Genomic DNA, 22,127 nt, shown 5'->3' with positions numbered 1-22,127 from the left:
CATATCTAGCGTAGAGTATGGGAAAAGAAGAGAATTAGATTGTGTTTGGAAGATAAAAGAAGAATGAGAGTTTTTGACGTCTTGAGAGAGATGAGGTAAGGAATACACTAAAGCTGATCAATATATAGGGAATAATTGATGGGGTAACTACAGCTTTTCAGACTCTTAGAAGTTTAATCAAACTAAAATTCAGTTTTGAAGAGATGTTGGAGTGTATCCCTAGAATCTAGGTACTTCCATTCGGTTGGGACTCTTTTGAACGGGACTGGTTCACTTGAAACGGATAAGTCCAAAAGGAGTTTGGTATTTGGTAGGACTCTGCTCATGATCCAAATATAGATATTTCAAATTATGCAGAGTGCAGAAAACATACCGTGTTACCTTGATGAACCAGGTTCTTCACTGATAATTCTCTTGTTTGAGTCTAAATTTGCCAAAATAGAGAAAATATCATTAGAGATTAATGAGTCATTTTAACACATGGCACAAGAGTATACTATGGAAAGTATGAGACTGAACAAGATTTAATCTAATTATACACAATTTACAGACTTTCTAACCAGTTTTTGTTTTTCAATCTTTTTTTTTCGTTTAACCTTGAACTGGTCCTTTTAGGTGATCTTAATCATCCCTAATTCCAACCTGTTCCTCTCAAAGTGATCTCTACATAAGGCTATTGGGAAGATGTCAGCAATTTGCTTGTTAGTTGCACAAAACTCCACAGTGATCAAGCTTTTCTCATAGTTGTCCCTCAAAAATGGCGTCTAACACTATGTGCTTAGTTCTCTTATGATGAACTGGTTTCTTTGTCATACTAATAGCACTAGTGTTATCACAAAAAATATAGGGATGCAACCAACATCAATTCCAAAGTTCAGTAATGGTTGTTTGATCCACAACAATTGAGCACAACATGAAGCAGCAGCAACATACTCAGCTTCAGCAGTAGATAAGTGTAACGACCCGGCCGGTTGTTTTTGGAATTCACGCCCCGATCCCCCATTAACTTCTTCCCCTAAGTTCATTTCTGCTATTTTGATTTGTCGGGACGTTCGGTGTTGAGTTTTGGAAAGTTTTGCGAAACTTAGTCCCTAAATGAGAGCTTAAGTGTTGAAAAATGGTCTGTAGTCGGAAAAGTGTAAAGACGACCTCGGAATGGAAATTCGATGGTTCCGTTAGCTCCGTTAGGTGATTCCGGGGTTGGGAGCGTGTTCGGAATGTATTTTGGAAGTCCGTAGCTCATTTAGGCTTGAAATGCCGAAGTTTGTATTTTTGAAGTTCCGGTCCGATAGTGAGTTTTTTATCTGAGGGTCGGAATGGAATTCCGAAGGTTGCAGCAGCTCCGTCATGTCATTTGGGATGTGTGTGCAAAATTTCAGGTCATTCGGACGTGTTTTGGTTAGGTTTTTGATCGAAATCGTATTTGGAAGAAATTTGAAGTTCTTAGGCTTGAATCTTTGATTAAATCGGTTTCCGGTGTTGTTTTAGGTGTTTTATGGATTGGTACAAGTTCGAATAAGGTATTAGGTGGTATTGATGCTTTTGGTTGAGGTTCCGGGGGCCTCGGGATGATTTCGGGTGGGTAACGGAGAAATTTTTAAGTAATTGCTGCAGCTGGTATTTTTCTTTCTGGTATTTTCGCTTCGGCGGCTTGCGAACCGCAGAAGCGGAGCCGCAGAAGCGGCCTTGGACGTCGCAGAAGCGGCTTGTGCCCCCTTCCTCAGAAGCCGCAGAAACGGTGCCACTTCCGCAGAAGCGGAGCCGCAGAAGCGGTCCAGCTATCGCAGATGCGGTCCTGTCCATTTAATGAAAACCGCAAAAGCGGTTGGCTTTCCGCTTAAGCGGGACCGCAGAAGCGGTCCCTTGTCCGCAAAAGCGGAAATGACTGTTCAGAAATATCAATTTCGAGGGTTTAATTTCATAAGTTTGAAAATCGACTGAGAGCTCGGGAGAAGGCGATTTTGAGTCGGTTTTGAAGAGAAAATCATTGGGTAACGTTTCCTTGATCCCTTTTCATTATATTTCATCATTATGTAACTAAATACATCATTGGAATTCGAATTTTTGACCAAAAATTGGATAATTTGGGGTAAAACTTCATTGGCTAGACTATTGAGTTTTGAGTGGGCATTTGACCTCTGATTTGGCAGATTTCTATATGGTTAGACTCGTGAGAGTACGAGGGTTCTAAAAATGTAAAAATTATTCGATTCCGAGACGTTGGCTTGAGGGGCGTTTTGGTCATTTTATCTATTTTCGCGCCCTAGCTTTAATTTTAATAGCGGAATCAGTTGTTTGCAATATTATTTACGATATGTAATTGAATTGAATAGATTTGGGCCATTTGGAGTCGGATACTCGTGGCAAAGGCGTGGTTTCTATTGATATTGACCCGGTTCGAGGTAAGTGGCTTGTCTAACCTTGTGTGGGGGACCTTTCCCCTTAGGATTTGTATTTGTTGATTTGAGTGCCTTGTACGCGAGGTGACGAGCGCGTACTTGAGCCAATTGTTGAAAATCCGATTTTCTTAAGATATTGAGATTGAGTTCCTTTCATATTTGCTTTATTCTACTTGCAATTATAACATGTGCTAGATTAGGAAAGCATGTTTAGTTGATTTAACTTGCCTAATTGCTTAAGTTGCCTTGAATGTACTACGTGAAGCATGCTAGGCCAGTACTACCTGTTGCTTGTCGTTTGTACTTCGTTTCCGTGTACCTTCTGGTTGTGATTGCGCATTTACATTGGGACTACGGATGTGGGATTCCGGTACGCGTACCCCCCCCCCCCCCCCCCTTGTTTGTTTACTTTGGGACTGCGGGTTCGATTCCCGATAGATCCCCCTGCACTTTTACTTTGGGACTGCGGGTTAGATTCCTAATAGATCCCCCTGCATTTTGATGGTTGGACTACGGGACGGTATCCCGGAAGATCCTTCGGTTTGGTATACGAGTTGGACTACGGGACGGTATCCCGGGAGATCCATTGGACAGTTGAGGAAAGGGCTACAGGACGGTATCCTGGGAAACCCTCATTGTTATCATTGGTATTGAGTTGTATTTACTCTGTGTTTGCTCTGTCCTTTTGTGGTTGTTATTGTCTCGTTGACCTGCCTTATTTCACTGTTGTATTTATTATTTCTGATAGATTATCATACCGTTAATTATTGTTATTACTATATTTTGTCTCAGTATGGCCCTGACCTTCCTCGTCACTACCCAACCGAGGTTAGGCTTGGCACTTACTAAGTACCGTTGTGGCGTACTCATGCCCTTCCTGCCCATGTTTTTCATGTGCAGATCATCCAGGTACCTCTACTCAGGCGCACTATCAGTGAGGCAGGAGGACTACGGAGACTTCGAGGTAGATCTGCTGCGTCCGCAGACCGACGAGTCTCCCTCTTACTCTATCTCTAGTACTTAGTTTTTTTTCTTCTTCCGGTTGTTAGATATTCTGGAGTTTGGAGCCTTTACTTTTCGCTTCTGTAGCCTGTGTTCCCGTGAGTTTCCGGGTTTTGGGGATTTTTTTGAACTTGTAATATTGAGTTGTACATGCCGAGCGGCATCCAGTACAGTTTCTTTTAGTATTTAATTTGGTTTCCTCTATTTTTTCGCAATTATTATATTTCCGCAATATTAGGCTTACCTGGTCGTGGGGACTAGGTGCCGTCATGACATGTTCACAGTCGGTGAACTAGGGTCGTGACATGTTGGTATCAGAGCTCTAGGTTCATGGGAGTCACGGAACACAGGCCGGTTTATTAGAGTCTCGCTGATCGGTACGGAGACGTCTGTAATTATCTACGAGAGGCTATGTAACTGTTTAGGAAAAATCTTCACTTCATTTGAATTCCTTGTCGTGCGATATTTTTGACATCAAATCTAAACTTCTGTCTTCTATTCTCTCACAGATGGTGAGGACACGCGCTACACGAGATGATCAGGCACCCGCGCCCCCTACTGCAGCCGCCAAAGGCTGGGGCCGGGGGAGAGGTCGAGGACGCGCACGTGGTGCAGCCAGAGCACCTGCGCGAGCTGCCGCCGAGGTACCACTAGCAGATCCAGCTGGAGCCCAGGCACCTGGCACACCTACTACTGCCACTACCACTCCAGCGCTCCAGGAGACTTTGGCTCAGTTCATGAGCATGTACACCACCTTGGCTCAGGCGGGGTTGCTTCCCCTTGCTGCAGCCACATCCCAGGCCGAGGGAGGAGCACAGACTCCTGCCGTCCGCACTCCTGAGCAGCGAGTGCAGGTTGAGCAGGTTCCCGAGATTATTCCCCCACCACCTACAGCCAGTTCAGCCCGAGGATGGGTCAGCTACTTCAGAGGACGAGCAGCGCAGGCTTGAGAGGTTCAAGAAGTATGATCCCCCAGTATTCAGTGGATTAGCATCAGATGATGCCTTGGGATTTCTAGAGGAGTGTCATCGTATTCTTTGCACTATGGGCATAGTGGAGTCCAGCGGGGTTTCCTTCACTGCCTTTCAGCTTCGGGGAGCTGCCTATGATTGGTGGCGTACTTATGAGTTAGATAGTCCAGTCGAGGCTGCTTCACTGACTTGGACCCAGTTCTCGGACATGTTTATGAGAGAGTTTGTTCCCCAGAGCCTCAGAGATTCATGGCGCGCAGAGTTTGAGCACTTGCGCCAGGGTGCTATGATAATTTCAGAGTATGTCATCCGTTATACTAGGTTGGCCAGGCACGCACCGGCTTTGGTTGCTACAGTTCGAGAGAGAGTTCGCAGGTTCATTGAGGGCCTTATTCCGCCCATCAGGTCTAGCATGGCTCGAGAGTTAGAGATGGACATTCCTTATCAGCAGGTAGTGAGCATTGCTAGGAGGATTGAGGGTAAGCTCGCCAGGGAGCGAGGAGAGAGGGAGGCCAAGAGGTTTCGAGAGTCGGGCCACTACTCTAGTGCCCGTAGCTCATCAGCAGGTCGTTATGGTAGAGGTTATTCTGGTCGCCCTGTACATTCAGCTTTACCAGCAGCCGGCAGTACTCCAGCTCCGCCTACACCACAGGAGCCTTACTATGCGCCTCCAGTTTCTAGCGCGCCTCCTGTGCGGGGTACTTCCAGAGGTCAGTCTAGCAGGCCTAGCCCCAGCCAGCACAGCCACCGCGCCCTCCCAGAGCTTGCTTCGAGTGTGGTGATACACGCCACATGGTTAGGGACTGCCCCAGACTAGGTAGGGGTGCATCTTCACAGACTACCCAGCCACAGCGTGCTCCTCAGAGTTCTCAGGCCATGATCACAGCTCCAGCAGCTACCCCACCTGCCTAGCCGGCTAGGGGCGGAGGTCGGGGAGATAGAGGTCGCCCTCGAGAGAGGGGACGTGCCAGATATTATGCTATTCCTGCTCGTACTGAGGTTGTTACCTCCGACTCCGTCATCACAGGTATTATACTGGTTTGTCACAGAGAGGCATCGGTTCTATTCGATCCAGGCTCTACTTACTCTTATGTGTCTACTTACTTTGCTCCGCATTTGGGTGTGCCTCGGGATTCTTTGAGTGCCCCCGTTTATGTTTCTACTCCTGTGGGAGATTCTCTTGTTGTGGACCGCATTTATCGGTCATGTTTGGTTACTATTCGTGGTTTTGAGACTAGAGCAGATTTATTGTTACTCGGTATGGTGGATTTTGACATTATTCTGGGCATGGACTGGTTGTCACCCCACTTTGCTATTCTTGATTGTCACGCCAAGACCGTGACGCTGGCTATGCCAGGTATTCCGTGTATTGAGTGGAGTGGTACTTTAGATCACACTCCCAGTAGAGTTATCTCTTTTCTTAAAGCTCAGCGCATGGTTGAGAAGGGGTGTGTCGTGTATTTGGCTTATGTGAGAGATGCTAGTGTTGATACCCCTGCTGTTGATTCTGTTCCAGTGGTACGGGATTATCCCGATGTATTTCCAGCTGATCTTCCAGGCATGCCGCCTGATAGGGACATTGATTTTGGCATTGATTTGTTGCCGGGCACTCAGCCCATTTCCATTCCTCCGTATCGTATGGCTCCTCCTGAGTTAAAGGAGTTGAAGGATCAATTGCAGGAATTGCTTGGTAAGGGTTTTATTCGACCCAGTGTTTCACCGTGGGGTGCTCCTGTTTTGTTTGTGAAGAAAAAGGATGGTTCTATGTGCATGTGTATTGACTACCGCCAGTTGAACAAGGTTACAGTGAAGAACCGTTATCCTTTGCCTCGCATTGATGATCTGTTTGACCAGCTTCAGGGCGCATAGGTATTTTCTAAGATTGACTTGCGCTCAAGGTACCATCAGTTAAAGATTCGGGAGCCTGATATCCCGAAGACTGCCTTCAGGACTCGATACGGCCATTACGAGTTCCTTGTTATGTCATTTGAGCTGACCAATGCCCCTGCAGCTTTCATGCACTTGATGCACAGCGCATTCAGACCATATCTTGACTCGTTCGTGATTGTTTTTATTTATGATATTCTGGTGTATTCCCGGAGTCGGGAAGATCATGAGCAGCATCTGAGGATCGTGCTTTAGAACTTGAGGGAGAAGAAATTATATGCAAAGTTCTCAAAATGTGAGTTTTGGCTGAGTTCTGTGGCATTCTTAGGCCATGTGATTTCTAGCGAGGGTATTCGGGTGGATCCGAGGAAGGTAGAGGCCGTGCAGAGTTGGCCCAGGCCGTCCTCAGCTACAGAGATTCGCAGTTTCCTTGGCTTGGCGGGTTACTACCGTCGTTTCATGGAGGGATTTTCATCGATTGCTGCCCCTATGACTAGATTGACCCAGAAGGGTGCCCCATTTCAGTGGACAGAGGAGTGTGAGGCGAGCTTTCAGAAGCTCAAGACAGCTTTGACTACAGCCCCAATTTTGATGTTGCCTACCGGTTCGGGGTCTTATACTGTCTATTGTGACGCCTCGAGAGTTGGCCTTGGAGCGGTGTTGATGCAGGACGGTAGGGTGATTGCCTACGCGTCCAGACAGTTGAAGATACATGAAAAGAATTACCCTGTCCACGACCTTGAATTAGCTTCCATTGTTCATGCCTTGAAGATCTGGCATCATTATTTGTATGGTGTGCCTTGTGAGATCTATACTGATCATCGGAGTTTGCAGTATTTACTCAAGCAAAAGGATCTCAATATGCGTCAGAGGAGGTGGTTAGAGTTGCTAAAGGATTATGACATTACTATTCTGTATCACCCTGGCAAGGCCAATGTAGTGGCGGATGTCTTGAGTCTCCGGGCAGAGAGTTTGGCTAGTTTGGCATATTTACCAGCTTCAGAGAGGCCGATGGCGATGGATGTTCAGGCCCTAGCCAGTCAGTTCGTGATATTGGATCTCTCGGAGCCCAGTCGGGTTCTAGCCTGTGTGGTTTCCTGGTCTTCCCTATTTGATCGTATCAGGGAGCGGCAGTATGATGACCCTCATTTGCTTGTCCTTTAGGACAAGGTTCAGCGTGGTGATGCCAGAGATGTGACCATCAGAGATGATGGGGTATTGAGGATGCAGCGCCGGATTTGTGTGCCCAATGTTGATGGTCTTCGAGAGTTGATTCTAGCAAAGGCCCATAGTTCGCGGTATTCCATCCATCCGGGTGCCGCGAAGATGTATCAGGACTTAAGGCAGCACTATTGGTGGATGCGGATGAAGAAGGATATAGTTGGTTACGTGTCTAGATGCCTCAACTGCCAGCAGGTGAAATATGAGCACCAGCGCCCGGGTGGGTTGCTTCAGCAGATAGAGATTCCGGAGTGGAAGTGGGAGCGCATCACCATGGATTTCGTGTCGGGACTCCCACGGACCTTGAAGAAGTTTGATGCCATTTGGGTCATTGTGGATCGGCTGACCAAGTCCGCTCATTTCATCCCTGTGTGTACCACTTATTCATCGGAGCGGTTGGCGGAGATTTATATCCGGGAGATTGTCCGTCTGCATGGTATTCCAGTTTCTATTATTTCGGACAGAGGTACCCAGTTCACACCGCGGTTCTGGAGAGCCGTGCAGCAGGAGTTAGGCATTCAGGTGGAGTTGAGCACAGCATTCCACCCCAGACGGACGGACAGTCCGAGCGCACTATTCAGATTCTTGAGGATATGCTCCGTGCGTGTGTGATTGAGTTTGGAGGGTCTTGGGATCATTTCTTGCCATTGGCAGAGTTTGCTTACAATAATAGTTATCAGTCTAGCATTCAGATGGCGCCGTATGAGGCTTTATATGGCAGGAGGTGTAGATCTCCGGTGGGTTGGTTTGAGCCGGGTGAGGCCAGGCTATTGGGCACAGAGTTGGTTCAGGATTCATTGGATAAGGTTAAGACGATTCAGGATAGACTCCGTACAGCCCAGTCCAGACAAAAGAGTTACGCGGACATAAAGGTTCGTGATGTTTCATATATGGTTGGTGAGCGGGTTCTGCTTTGGGTTTTGCCTATGAAGGGCGTCATGAGGTTTGGGAAGAAGGGAAAGTTGAGTCCGAGGTTTATTGGCCCTTTTGAGATCTTGCGGCGAGTTGGGGAGGTTGCCTATGAGCTCGCCTTGCTTCCCAGTTTGGTCGGAGTTCATCCGGTATTTCACGTTTTGATGCTCCGGAGGTATCACGGTGATCCGTCTCACGTGTTGGATTTCAGTTCAGTCCAGTTGGACAAAGATCTATCCTATGTTGAGGAGCCAGTGGCTATATTGTACAGGCAGATCAGAAAGTTGAGGTCAAAGAACATTGCTTCAGTGAAGGTTCAGTGGCGGGGTCAACCGGCCGAGGAGGCGACTTGGGAGACCGAGCGGGATATGCGCAGCCAGTACCCTCACCTTTTCTCTACTTCAGGTATGTTCTCTATGCTCGTTCGAGGACGAACGAATGTTTAAGTGTGGGAGGATGTAACGACCCGGCCGGTCATTTTTGGAATTTACGCCCCGATCCCCCATTAACTGCTTCCCCTAAGTTCATTTCTGCTATTTTGGTTTCCCGGGACGTTCGGTGTTAGGATTCGGAGTGTTTTGGGACACTTAGTCCCTAAATGAGAGTTTAAGTGTTGAAAAATGGTCCGTAGTCGGAACAGTGTGAAGACGACCTCGGAATGGAAATCCATGGTTCCGTTAGCTCCGTTAGGTGATTTCGGGGTTGGGAGCGTGTTCGGAATGTATTTTTGAAGTCTGTAGCTCATTTAGGCTTGAAATGCCGAAGTTTGAATTTTATAAGTTTCCGGTCCGATAGTGAGTTTTTGATCCGAGGGTTGGAATTCCGGAAGTTACAGTAGTTCCGTCATGTCATTTGGGATGTGTGTGCAAAATTTCAGGTCATTCGGACGAGGTTCGGGTAGGTTTTTGATCGAAAGCGTGTTTTGTTGGAATTTTAAGTTCTTAGGCTTGAATCATTGATTAAATCGGGTTTCCGGTGTTATTTTAGGTGTTTTAAGGATTGGTACAAGTTCGAATAAGGTATTAGGTGGTATTGGTGCTTTTGGTTGAGGTCCCGGGGGCCTCGGGATGATTTCGGGTGGTTGACGGAAAATTTTGAAGTTGAATGAATTGCTGAAGGTTATGTCATCTGGTATTTCCGCTTCTGCGGCTTGGAAACCGCAGAAGCGGCTAGACCACCGCAGGAGCAAAATTCGAGTGTTCCTTCAGTTTCCGCAGGTGCGGAAGTTTAACCGCAGAAGCGGTTACGCACCTGCGAGATAGTAGTCGCAGATGCGGTCCTTGGGATTTTGATTGAAACCGCAGAAGCGGTAAGGAATCCGCATAAGCGGCAACCGCAGGTGCGGTTTAAGACCGCAGAAGCGGAACTCTTGGCTTTAATTAAAAACCGCAGAAGCGGTGAGTTGGTCCGCATAGGCGGGACCGCAGATGCGGTCCCTTGTCCGCAAAAGCGGAAACACCTGTTCTGATATAGAAAATTCGAGGGTTTGATTTCATAAGTTAGAAAAGTCGAATTTAGCTCGGGGAAGGGCGATTTTCAGAGGGTTTTGAAGAGAAGACCATTGGGTAATGTTTCTTTGATCCCTCCTAGCTATATTTCATCATTTTCTAGTTAAATCCATCATTAGAATTCGAATTTAGGGTCAAAAATTGGATAGTTTGGGGGAAAATTTCTTAGACCTAACTTTTGGATTTTGAGTGGGCATTTGACCTCCGATATGGGAGATTTTTATATGGTTAGACTCGTGAGAGTACGAGGGTTCAGAAAATGTGAAAATTATTTGATTCCGAGACGTTGGCCTGAGGGGCATTTTGGTCATTTTACCTATTTTCGTGCCTTAGCTTTAAATTTAATAGTGGAATCAGTTGTTTGCAATATTACTTATGATATGTAATTGAATTGAATAGATTTGGGCCATTTGGAGTCGGATACTCGTGGCAAAAGTGTGATTTCGAGTTTATTTTGGTGCCGATTCGAGGTAAGTGGCTTGTCTAACCTTGTGTGAGGGACTTTTCCCCTTAGGATTGTTACTTGATATTTGAGTGCCTTGTACGTGAGGTGACGGGCGCGTACTTGAGCCGATTGATGGATAATCCAATTTTACTTAAGTTATTGAGATTTGACTTCTTTCTTACTTGCCTTATTCTACATGAAATTATAACTTGTGCTAGATTAGGAAAAGCATGTTTAGTTAACTTGATTGCCTAATTGCTTGAGTTGTTTTGACTGTTCTACGTGAAGCATGCTAGGCTCGTTCTATCTGCGTTGTATTTCATACTTCATTCCTTGGTATATTTCTGGCTGTGGTTGCGCATTTACATTGGGACTACGGATGTGGGATTCTGGTAGCTCCCCCTGTTTGTTTACTTTGGGACTACGGGTTCGATTTCCGGTAGATCCCCCTGCACTTTTACTTTGGGACTGCCGGTTAGGTTCCCGATAGATCCCCCCTGCATATCGATAGTTGGACTACGGGACGATATCCCGGGAGATCCTTCGGTTTGGCACATGAGTTGGACTACGGGACGGTATCCCGGGAGATCCACTGGATAGTTGGGGAAGGGCTACAGGACGGTATCCTGGGAGACCCTCATTGTTATTCTTGGTATTGAGCTGTAGTCATTCTGTGTCCATTTTGTTCTTTGTGTAGTTGTTATTATTTCGTTAGTCTGTCTTATTTCACTGCGGTACTCATTATTTCTGTCAGATTTTCATATTGTTAATTAAAGTTATATTTTACCTCAGTAGGGCCCTGACCTTCCTCGTCACTACCCAACTGAGGTTAGGCTTGGCACTTACTGAGTACCGCTGTGGTGTACTCATGCCCTTCCTGCGCATGTTTTTCATGTGCAGATCCAGGTACCTCTTCTCAGACGCACTATCCTTGAGGCGAGGAGACACACGGAGACTTTGAGGTATATCTGCAGTGTCCGCAGACCGAAGAGTCTTCTTCCTTATTCTAGTTGTAGAGCTGTTATCCTATCATACTTTTGATGTAGATATTCTGGAGATTAGAGTACTTATGGTAATTCTATTAGCCTGTGTTTCCCGTGAGTTTTCGGGTTTTGGGATTTAGTTGTTGACTTTCGCATATCTTTAGAGTTGTATAGGCCGGGCGGCCTTATATTCAGTTGTTATTCTTCAAATGTTCAGTTTTAATTGATTATTCCTCAAGTTAAATTGTTATGTCTGCACTGTTAGGCTTACCTAGTTGTAGGAACTAGGTGCCATCACGACATGTTCATGGAGGGTGAACGGGGGTCGTGACATGGGCCAGAAGGGCCGTCATGATATAACCAGAATAAAACATAAGGGAATACTTGACACAGGACGACCCAAGATGTAGTGCAAACTTATAAATGTGACATACAGTCCTATAAGACCCAAAATGAAAACTTGTACAATGAACATAGGCCGGCAAGGCCATACAATCTTTCATATACATGACATCTGTCTACAAGCCTCTACGAGTACGTACACATCATAAAGGTCGGGACAGGGCCCCGCCATACCAATCAATACATGTCCAAATCATACTAATAAAATAGGCAACTCCGGAGCAAGTGGAGTGCAACAACACCTTCTGCTGAGCTGATAGCCTACTAGGAGGAATGTCAACCTGTCTATCGGGACCTGCGGGCATGAAATGCAATGTCCCCAGGCAAAAGGGACGTCAGTACGAATAAAGTACCGACTATGTAAGGCAGGAAACAATAAACAAGAACAATAATGTAAAGAGAGATAGAAAAGATACAACCTGTAACATCTGAGTGCCTCTGGGGGCTACTGACATGAAATGCATAATACATATATATGCATAAACTTTTAAAAATATACGCCTCTACGGGCATCATCATCGTCATATCGTACCCGGCCATCATAAGGCTCGGTAGAATCGCACATGGCCACGTGGAGCTCAGTAAACCCAACTGATCAGTGGTTGCACAATAGGTGTCGTACCCGGCCGACTATAGCGTGGCTCGGTAGAGTAAAATAGATACTATATATAATGCATGCTAGACTCATGGAATCACGGTGTAAACCTTTCGAAGAGACTTAAGGTCGTTGCACCTTCTATTAACATTATGGACATCCATACCCTCAATATGAACCTTAGTAGGATTCAAGGATCATACACACTTAGAATAACTTTATAAGGAAAGAACAACATGGACAACCTTAGTTCCTAGGAGTAGATCTGTTATGAATTAGCGTATCGTTTATGTTCATGTCACTTTAGATCATGCCAACAGAAAGAAGTAAGTGCCTTAACATACCTTAAACATGTTGAGTCCTTAATACCTTCCAAGCAACTCTTCAAATAAGTCAACTCGATCTATCATATCATAAGGAGATTCAAAATCAGTGTTGAGCAAAGGCTAAGTCTGTAACTTAAGCTAGTAGCTCGTCTACGTAAATTCGGGAAGCATATCCCTTGTAACAAGGGCCTCCTCCAATATCATATACCAACAACAACAGCCAGGGAAGTCCAGCAACCTAATAAATATCAATAACAAGACACCATATAACAACAACAAGTCACAACTACTTCACGACGAGCGGCAAGCTCTGATTGGAATCCGTATAACCCATATCACCCCTTATAGACTTCGTACATTAGTTTAACAGTATCATTAACATGATAATGAAGTCATTCATCAATAATTCCATCCTTATACCATATATTTATAACAAAGGAAACAATCCTAAACTCCAACTATCTTCAAAGTAACTTTATTCATTAGTTCATGTCTACTCCATCCATTTAACTTAATCAACATCAAGATAAACTTAAGCACATGCAAGAACACAATAAAAACACCTCCTACAGTAACTTCAAGTCGAAATCCAAGTTATATTCAGCTCACAACAACCCTCAATAGCAATACAACACCATAAAAGTGACTTAAGCTAATCCAAGTACTATCTTGTAGTTTATCATCCTAACAGCTTAACCAACATAAAAGAAAGCTTAGGCACAATTAGTAGGCTGTTATATTCACCTTATCCAGTAGCAAAAACTTGGAATTTCAGCAAAACACAGCCCACAACAATACTCAATGACAACACAACCTTAAAGAGGTGTTGTTCTTATCTAGAACTAAGTTTTGATGTTGAAATATGGTGTAATCACTTTGGAATCACTTCAAACCCTTCTGGTATCTGTTTATAAGGGTTAGGAAAAGTTAGGAGACGAAGTTGAGTTGAAAATGAGATAAAAATAGGCGTCCCAATCGTTTATAAAGTGAAGTAGGTCGACCACCGCCTAATTGTTCCCATTGGGAGCTGCTTGCGCGGTATCGCTAAAACGCGAATATATCTCTACTCCGATATCGTATCGACAAACGGTTTAATGAGTTAGAAACTAGACTCGTAGATCTTCAATTTGGTAGGTAGATCACCCAATAATTCCAAGTATTTGGAGAAAAGCTCATCTACATTTGACCTAAAGTTCAGCAAAATTATGAATGTAACTTGTGATGACCTTTGCCAACTCTTGTTCCACAACTTGCTTGCCTTCAAAACGTAGCAAATGACTATCATACGACTAAATTAACTCTTAACATAACCTCCTTATCTGGTTAAGAACTCTACTGTCACCCCAAAGTAAATGATATAACATTCCAAACTTGTCGAGTTTCGATGAAACTTATTTTCTTCAATTGGTTTAGCTTCTAAGCTTTCCAACCCTCTTGGTACTCGTTATTTATGATCTTAAATATTTGTAACCTCCAATGTAACATTATTAAGTTACTTTATTTTCTTCCAAATATATTCTCATTTTCGAGCTTACATCAATGGCTTTACGACGTACTCTCACGTATGAAAACGTGGGGTATAACATCATTCCCCCCTTTGGAACATTCGTCCTCGAATGTTGACTGGTGCGCTTATCAGTTTAATAAACTATAGCTCTTATGGATACGTTAATGCTCATCTTGCCATCTAGACAACTATTTTATGGATAACTCCAAACGCCAAGGCATTCCTCCCTTTAGGCATCTTTTTCACGCCATGACATGTGGTCGGAGTTCTTCCAATCTTGTAACTGTTGCTACCTTATGTCATCAGTATGTACGACTGTGTCCTTGCATGAGCGCCTAGCGACTCTTCTCCCCTTTTTCCTCCATCTTTTATCCAAACTCTAAGCCTCACTTTATGAACATATACGGAACTATGACAAGTTGTCCCTCTAGGCATCTATAGGTGTACTAAAGTTCTTCTCTTGGTACTTTGTTGAACTTACGACTATTGATATATCTTGTTTCATAGCCTCAGATATCCATCCTTATGTCTTTGCTACATTTAGGCAGGTCAAACTATACCATAACTCTTACTTTTGTTTTATTATTATCGAGGTCTGTTACCCAACACCAAGTTATTCTCTCGCTGCTTATCCTACATGTATAAATCTAAGTCCTTTAATGCTTCCTCATTATTGTTCATCTTAAGAATGACAACCTAATCTCCTCTCATACTTTTTAACTTGTATCCATCCATCGTTGATCCACTCTTAATGTTGATCTTAATCTACCACTCATAACTTGAAACCTCTTACGTAATACATTGTCATTGGGGCTCACATCTCATCGGGGAACATCTTAAGTGATTTACTTAATCCACTTAGGGACGATACTACACTGCAGTGACCGTATTTCATAGTATCCCAACATGATTCATCTTATGGGGGTATTCTAATCCTATGCAATTCATGAAATCCATTCTCTTTAAATCATTACTCAATCAAAGGCCTAAACGTTATTCTCTTATCATTTATCATAGTTACACCCTTATTCTACTACCAGTCCAACAGTCCATCTCTTCTAAATGCACTTAGTCTTAGACTCATCTGAGTTTATTAAGGTTGTACCGAGCTCTCAATAAGTTACGGAAACTATTAGCTCTCTTGTTGTGATGGGTGTAATCCGGAAGAGTCACCTATTCTTGTCACCTTCTCAATTGTTTTTTCTTATCCTTACTCCTATCTACCTAAAACCTTGTCACTCTACGATAATTTAGCTTGCGAGCTACATATATATGTTTATACTATTCGCAACCTTCCTTTAACTTGCTAGCACCATAGATTTCCTTTTGATGCCTTCTCAGTTGCCTTAAAACATAGGCAATTACTTTTTCTGGTCGTTCTACCACTTGCTGCATGAATGCTTGGCTTATCTTAGTGCCCACGAATACCAAAATATCCTGTAACTCATATGGTCTCATCACCTTTTGATTTTTACTTCCCGTTCATTAGCCACGATAAGTACCACTTTCTTATGGAGTGTATATAATGTTGTAGTGAGACTATTGTTACAAGACCATTTCTTCTTCAAGTTACTATGCTTAGGTTGAATCCTTCTTCTTTTTTTTTTCCTCAGCTAGTCTTTCACTGTAGTACTTAAGGGAGATCATCTGACTCCTATAAAGCTGCAAGCTGATTACGTGGTATACCCAAAGGAATTTTTGATGTACTTACTTGCCTATAATTATCCTTAGTTACCTGCCTCCACGCTCTTGTGCTCGTATGGGTTGCTTCCGAACTGAAATTTTTGCTATCTCCCTAGCAGCACTTTCTTTTATTTCCGTAAGGATTATACGGTACTTTTAACTACCTCAAATCCTATCCAAATATTTCTCAAGGATCACGATGTCATTATATCTGCGAGACCGAATTCACTATATAGGGGTTCACTACATTTACCTTGCACAATCTGCATGATTTGTCTGTATCCTCTTGTCTAGCTATTACTAGGCTCTTCCCGAATCAACTACTAACTACTCGTTGGTCCATTCTCATATCTATATTCCGCGTAATCTCTCTTGGGTTATTTTCTTTGTCTTAACTCACCACTCTTACTGGCTCCTTATGTATCAAGTGTTCATTCACACTTATTTATCAATAACATCTTGTGTGTGAACCCTTACTGCCTCTCCCCGGTGACGTGCTTGCGTAATGTTTTAGAGTCGTAACATATCTATAGGGTCTGAATAAATGCAACCTCATTCCTTTCGCCTTTCTACCACATTCTTCCTTTATTATTCCATAGTTACCTGAACCAATAACTCCGACATAATACCATATCACACCATCTTCACCCCTTTAGGAGGGTACTAAGACTTAGTGGTACGAAGATCTACCTATAGATGTTTTACCTCTTCATCTTTGGCGTCTTTTCACATCATCAATGACCCTTAATCTCCTTATGGTAACCCTTGTGTACCAGGGATAGCTGAATTTCCGCACGAAGGTGACACCTAGTGTAATTGGCACACTTAGTCCCTTAAGATTAACTTTGCTCAGAGTGCTTGCTTTAGGGAAGCGTCTTTCTAAATGACCTTTAAAGGTTATTCGCCTGTTGCCTATTCTATTATTGTTGGAACACGGTCTCTGAAATTCTCACAATGCCGACTATTACCAATTCCTTCGATCCCTAATTCATGTTCGATTTTTTTTTGCTTATTTACTATCCCATACTAAATTCTATTATTACAGGGGTCTTATTTTTCCTTCTAGTAATCACATTCGAGTCACCAACTCAATTCTTGTACGAGGATATAGCCTTTGGCCTATACTCTTTTATTGTCTCAAGGCCTGTCACCTCTGGTCTTTTCCTTCACTTGACTATAGACTCTGTCATTCTATCATATTTTGTTTTACCGTTATCATCATTTATCACATCTTACTCATAATACTTCAATTACTCTCTTCTTATTCTCCGGCTAATATTTCTATTTATCACTTTATGATGATAACTTCAACAAAACATTCTTTCACTTTTAGCTCCCCTTGCTTCATCTCACTGGCTCTTCAGGTCACCTAGCATTCTCTCTTTACTAGGAACGGGAGCCATACAAAGGTAAATATTTATCCCTTCTAGGATTCCAGTGCCAATCTTCTAAATTTTTCTAGACATTGTAGTATTCATATCTAAATGTACTATGCTAGATTGCACCATCGGGGTGTCTCACAAGGAGAACTATTACCACACTTTCAATATCCTTTGGAAATGTTAGCTAATGATAATAATCCTTCTACCATTTTGGGTTACTATAACCCCAATTGGATCTTTCTATCCCCTTCTTCTCTTAAACTATATATGTCAACTCTCATAGGGCATAACTGGATGGGTGTGGCCAATTGTACATACCTCTGTTACTGTTCAAGGTAACTCAAAATGCTTATATTTCTCTGCTTGAATTGCAAATACTGATAATATTCATTAGCTGGGTACCTCGTACTCTTTTTAAACTTGCTTCTTTTACTTATTCAAACTTGTATCCACCTCCTGATTCTCTCGTCCCTCTTTACCATATGGATGGATAGATATTCACGCCTTGGGGCTCCTTATCAAGAAGCTCACACATGTTAGTACACACATGATTTGCTGAAGACCTTACATTTACTCATCATAAGCATGATGAAAAATCGAGTTCCTCTAACTCACCTCTTCCAGAGCCACATTCAATCTCTTACCAACTGTCTTTGTGGATGTAGGTATCGTTGTATTACGACTAAAGTCGAATTTAGGAGTTTGAATTCTTACAACTGAGCTCTACCACACGATCTAGAATAAGAAGAAAGAGTGACAACCCTAAATGCCCTGTAGCCTCCTGCTTATAAGTGTGGTGCACAACACACCCATAAACAAGATTCTACTAGACACGGCTTGTAGACTCCCTAGGAAAGAACTGCTCTAATACCATTTTTCTCACGACCCTAATAGGAGGGCCGCAACGGGCACCCGCTACCCTATCCAACCGTGTACCAACTTAACGTATCTTTCCTATCATACCACCCATGGGTGAATGGGCCAGAAAGGCCGTCATGATATAACCAGAATAAAACATAAGGGAATGCTTGACATAGGACGACCCAAGATGTAGTGCAAACTTATAAATGTGACATACGGTCATATGAGATCCAAAATGAACACTTGTACAATGAACATAGGCCGACAAGGCCATACAACCTTTCATATACATGACATCTGTCTACAAGCCTCTACGAGTACATACACATCATAAAGGTCGGGACAGGGCCCCGCCATACCAATCAATACATGTCCAAATCATACTAACCAAATAGGCAACTTCGGAGCAAGTGGAGTGCAACAACACCTTCTGCTGAGCCGATAGCCTACTAGGAGGAATGCCATCCTGTCTATCGGGACCTGCGTGCATGAAACACAGCGTCCCCAGGCAAAAGGGACGTTAGTACGAATAAAGTACCGAGTATGTAAGGCAGGAAAGCATAAACAAGAACAATAATGTAAAGAGAGATAGAGGAGATACAACCTGTAACATCTGAGTGCCTCTGGGGGCTACTGACATGAAATTCATAATATATATATATATATAAACTTTTAAAAACATACGCCTCTATGGGCATCATCATCTTCATATCGAACCCGGCCTCAAAGAGGACTCGGTAAAAATGTACCCAGCCATCATAAGGCTCGGTAGAACCGTACCCGGCCACGTGGAGCTCAGTAAACCCAACTGATCAGTGGTTGCACAATAGGTGCCGTACCCGGCCGACAATAGCGCGGCTCGGTAGAGTAAAATAGATACTATATATAATGCATGCTAGACTCATGGAATCACGGTCTAAACCTTTCGAAGTGACTTAAGGTCATTGCACCTTCTATTAACATTATGGACATCCATACCCTCAGTATGAACCTTAGTAGAATTCAAGGATCATACACGCATAGAATAACTTTATAAGGAAAGAACAACATGGACAACCTTAGTTCCTAGGAGTAGATCCGCTATGAATTAGCGTATCGTTTATGTTCATGTCACTTTAGATCATGCCAAAAGAAAGAAGTAAGTGCCTTAACATACCTTAAACATGTTGAGTCCTTAATACCTTCCAAGCAACTCTTCAAATAAGTCAACTCGATCTATCATATCATAAAGAGATTCAAAATCAGTGTTGAGCAAAGACTAAGTCTGTAACTTAAGCTAGTAGCTCGTCTACGTAAATTCGGGCAGCATATCCCTTGTAACAAGGGCCTCCTACAATACCATATACCAACAACAACAGCCAGGGAAGTCCATCAACCAATAAATATCAATAACAAGACACCATATAACAACAACAAGTCACAACTACTTCACGACGAGCGGCAAGCTCTGATTGGAATCCGTATAACCCATATCACCCCTTATAGACTTCTTACATTAATTTAACCGTATCATTAACATGATAATTAAGTCATTCATCAATGATTCCATCAGTATACCATATATTTATAACAAAGGAAACAATCCTCAACTCCAACTATCTTCAAAGTAACTTTATTCACTAGTTCATGTCTACTCCATCCATTTAACTTAATCAACATCAAGATAACCTTAAGCACATGCAAGAACACAATAAACACACCTATACAGTAACTTAAAGTCGAAATCCAAGTTATATTCAGCTCACAACAACCCTCAATAGCAATACAACACCATAGAAGTGACTTAAGCTAATCCAAGTACTATCTTGTAGTTTATCATCCTAACAACTTAACCAACATACAAGCAATCTTAGGCACAATTATTAGGCTGTTATATTCACCTTAGCCAGTAGCAAAAACTTGGAATTTCAGCAAAATACAGCCCACAACAATCCTCAATGACAACACAACCTCAAAGAGGTGTTGTTCTTCTCTAGAACTAAGTTTTGATGTTGAAATATGGTGTAATCACTTTGGAATCACTTCAAACCCTTGTGGTATCTGTTTAGAAGGGTTAGGAGAAGTTTGGAGACGAAGTTGAGTTGAAAATGAGATAAAAATAGGCGCCCCAATCGTTTATAAAGTGAAGTAGGTCGACCACCGCCTAATTGTTCCCATTGGGAGCTGCTTGCGCGGTCTCGCGAAAATGCGAATATCTCTGTACTCGGATATCGTATCGACAAACAGTTTAATGCGTTAGGAACTAGACTCGTAGATCTTCAATTTGGTAGGTAGATCACCCCATAATTCCAAGTATATTTGGAGAAAAGCTCATCTACATTTGACCTAAATTTCAGCAAAATTATGAATGTAACTTGTGATGACCTTTGCCAACTCTTATTCCACAACTTGCTTGCCTTCAAAACATAGAAAATGACTATCATACGACTAAATTAACTCATAGCATAACCTCCTTATCATGTTAAGAACTCTAGTGTCACCCCAAAGTACATGTTATAACATTCCAAACTTGTCGACTTTCGACGAAACTTATTTTCTTCAATTAGTTTAGTTTCTAAGATTTCCAACCCTCTTGGTACTTGTTATTCATGATCTTAAATATTTGTAACCTCCAAGGTAACATTATTAAGTGACTTTATTTGCTTCCAAATATAATCTCATTTTCGAGCTTACATCAATGGCTTACGACGTACTCTCACGTATGAAAATGTGGGGTATAACAAAAGATATAGTTGGGTTCGTAGCTCGGTGTCTCAACTGTCGGCAGGTAAAATATGAACATCAGAGACCGGATGGCTTGCTTTAGCAGATAGAGATTCTAGAGTGGAAGTGGGAGCGAATCACCATGAATTTCGTAGTTGGGCTCCTACGGACTTCGAGGAAGTTCGATGCTATTTGGGTGATTGTGGATTAGTTAACCAAGTCCACGCACTTCATTCCTGTGAGTACTACCTATTCATCAGATCGGTTGGCTGAGATTTACATCAGAGAGATTGTTCGCCTTCATAGAGTGCCAGTTTCCATCACTTCAGACCAAGGCACGCAGTTTACATCGCAGTTTTGGAGAGCCGTGCAGCGAGAGTTGGGCACTCGGGTTGATTTGAGCACAACATTTCACCCTCAGATGGACGGACAGTCCGAGCGCACTATTAAGATATTGGAGGACATGTTACGCGCTTGTGTCATTGATACTGGGGGTTCATTGGACCAGTTTCCACCACCTGCGGAGTTTGCTTACAACAACAGTTATCAGTCTAGTATTCAGATGGTTCCCTATGAGGCTTTATATGGAAGGCAGTGTAGATCTCCAGTGGGTTTTTTTTAGCCGGTGAGGCTAGGCTTTTGGGTACAGAGTTGGTTCAGGATGCATTGGACAAGGTGAAAGCGATTCAAGAGCGGCTTCCTACAGCACAGTCAAGAGAAAAGAGTTATGCTAACAGAAAGGTTCGTGATGTGTCCTACATGGTTGGGGAGAAGGTCTTGCTGAATGTTTCACCCATGAAGGGTGTTATGAGGTTTGGGAAGAAGGGCAAGTTGAGCCCTCGGTTTATTTGGTCGTTCAAGGTGCTTCGGAGGAATGGGGGATGGCCTATGAGCTTGCTTTGCCACCTAGCTTGTCAGGTGTACATCTAGTATTTCATGTTTCTATGCTCTAGAAGTATATCGGCGATCCACCTCATGTCTTGGATTTCAGCACGGTTCAGTAAGATGGTGATTTGACTTATGATGTGGAGCCAATGGCTATTATGGTGCGGCAGGTCCAAAAGTTGAGATGAAAGGATATAGCTTCAGTGAAAGTGCGGTGGAGAGTTCAACCCGTGGAGGAGACTACTTGGGAGACCGAGCTAGACATGGAAAGAAGATATCCCCACCTATTTGAGACTTCAGGTATGTTTCTAGACCCGTTCGAGGATGGACGTTTGTTTAAGAGGGGGAGGATGTAACGACCCGGCCGGTCGTTTCGAGAGTTACAGCCCCATTCCCCATTTTTTTGCTTCATTTGTGTGTTTTTAGCTGCATTATGTCTTACCAGGTTAGGTGGT

At 43.2% G+C, this 22,127-nt stretch overlaps 1 protein-coding gene across 1 annotated transcript in view; it reads left to right on the top strand.

Annotated features, from left to right (window-relative positions):
• The window catches only part of LOC109237818, a 27,535-nt gene extending 5,571 nt beyond the window's left edge, over positions 1–21,964 (top strand). The window contains exon 5 of the mRNA XM_019404204.1: positions 21,843–21,964. Coding sequence (XP_019259749.1) covers positions 21,843–21,964 — 122 coding nt within the window. The remainder of the gene's footprint in view (positions 1–21,842) is intronic.
• The last annotated feature ends 163 nt before the right edge of the window (positions 21,965–22,127 follow it).

Source organism: Nicotiana attenuata, unplaced genomic scaffold (genome assembly GCF_001879085.1).
Source record: "Nicotiana attenuata strain UT unplaced genomic scaffold, NIATTr2, whole genome shotgun sequence".
Taxonomy (NCBI): domain Eukaryota; kingdom Viridiplantae; phylum Streptophyta; class Magnoliopsida; order Solanales; family Solanaceae; genus Nicotiana; species Nicotiana attenuata.
Note: the sequence above shows the minus strand (reverse complement) of the source record. Positions and strands in the feature narration are given on the sequence as shown.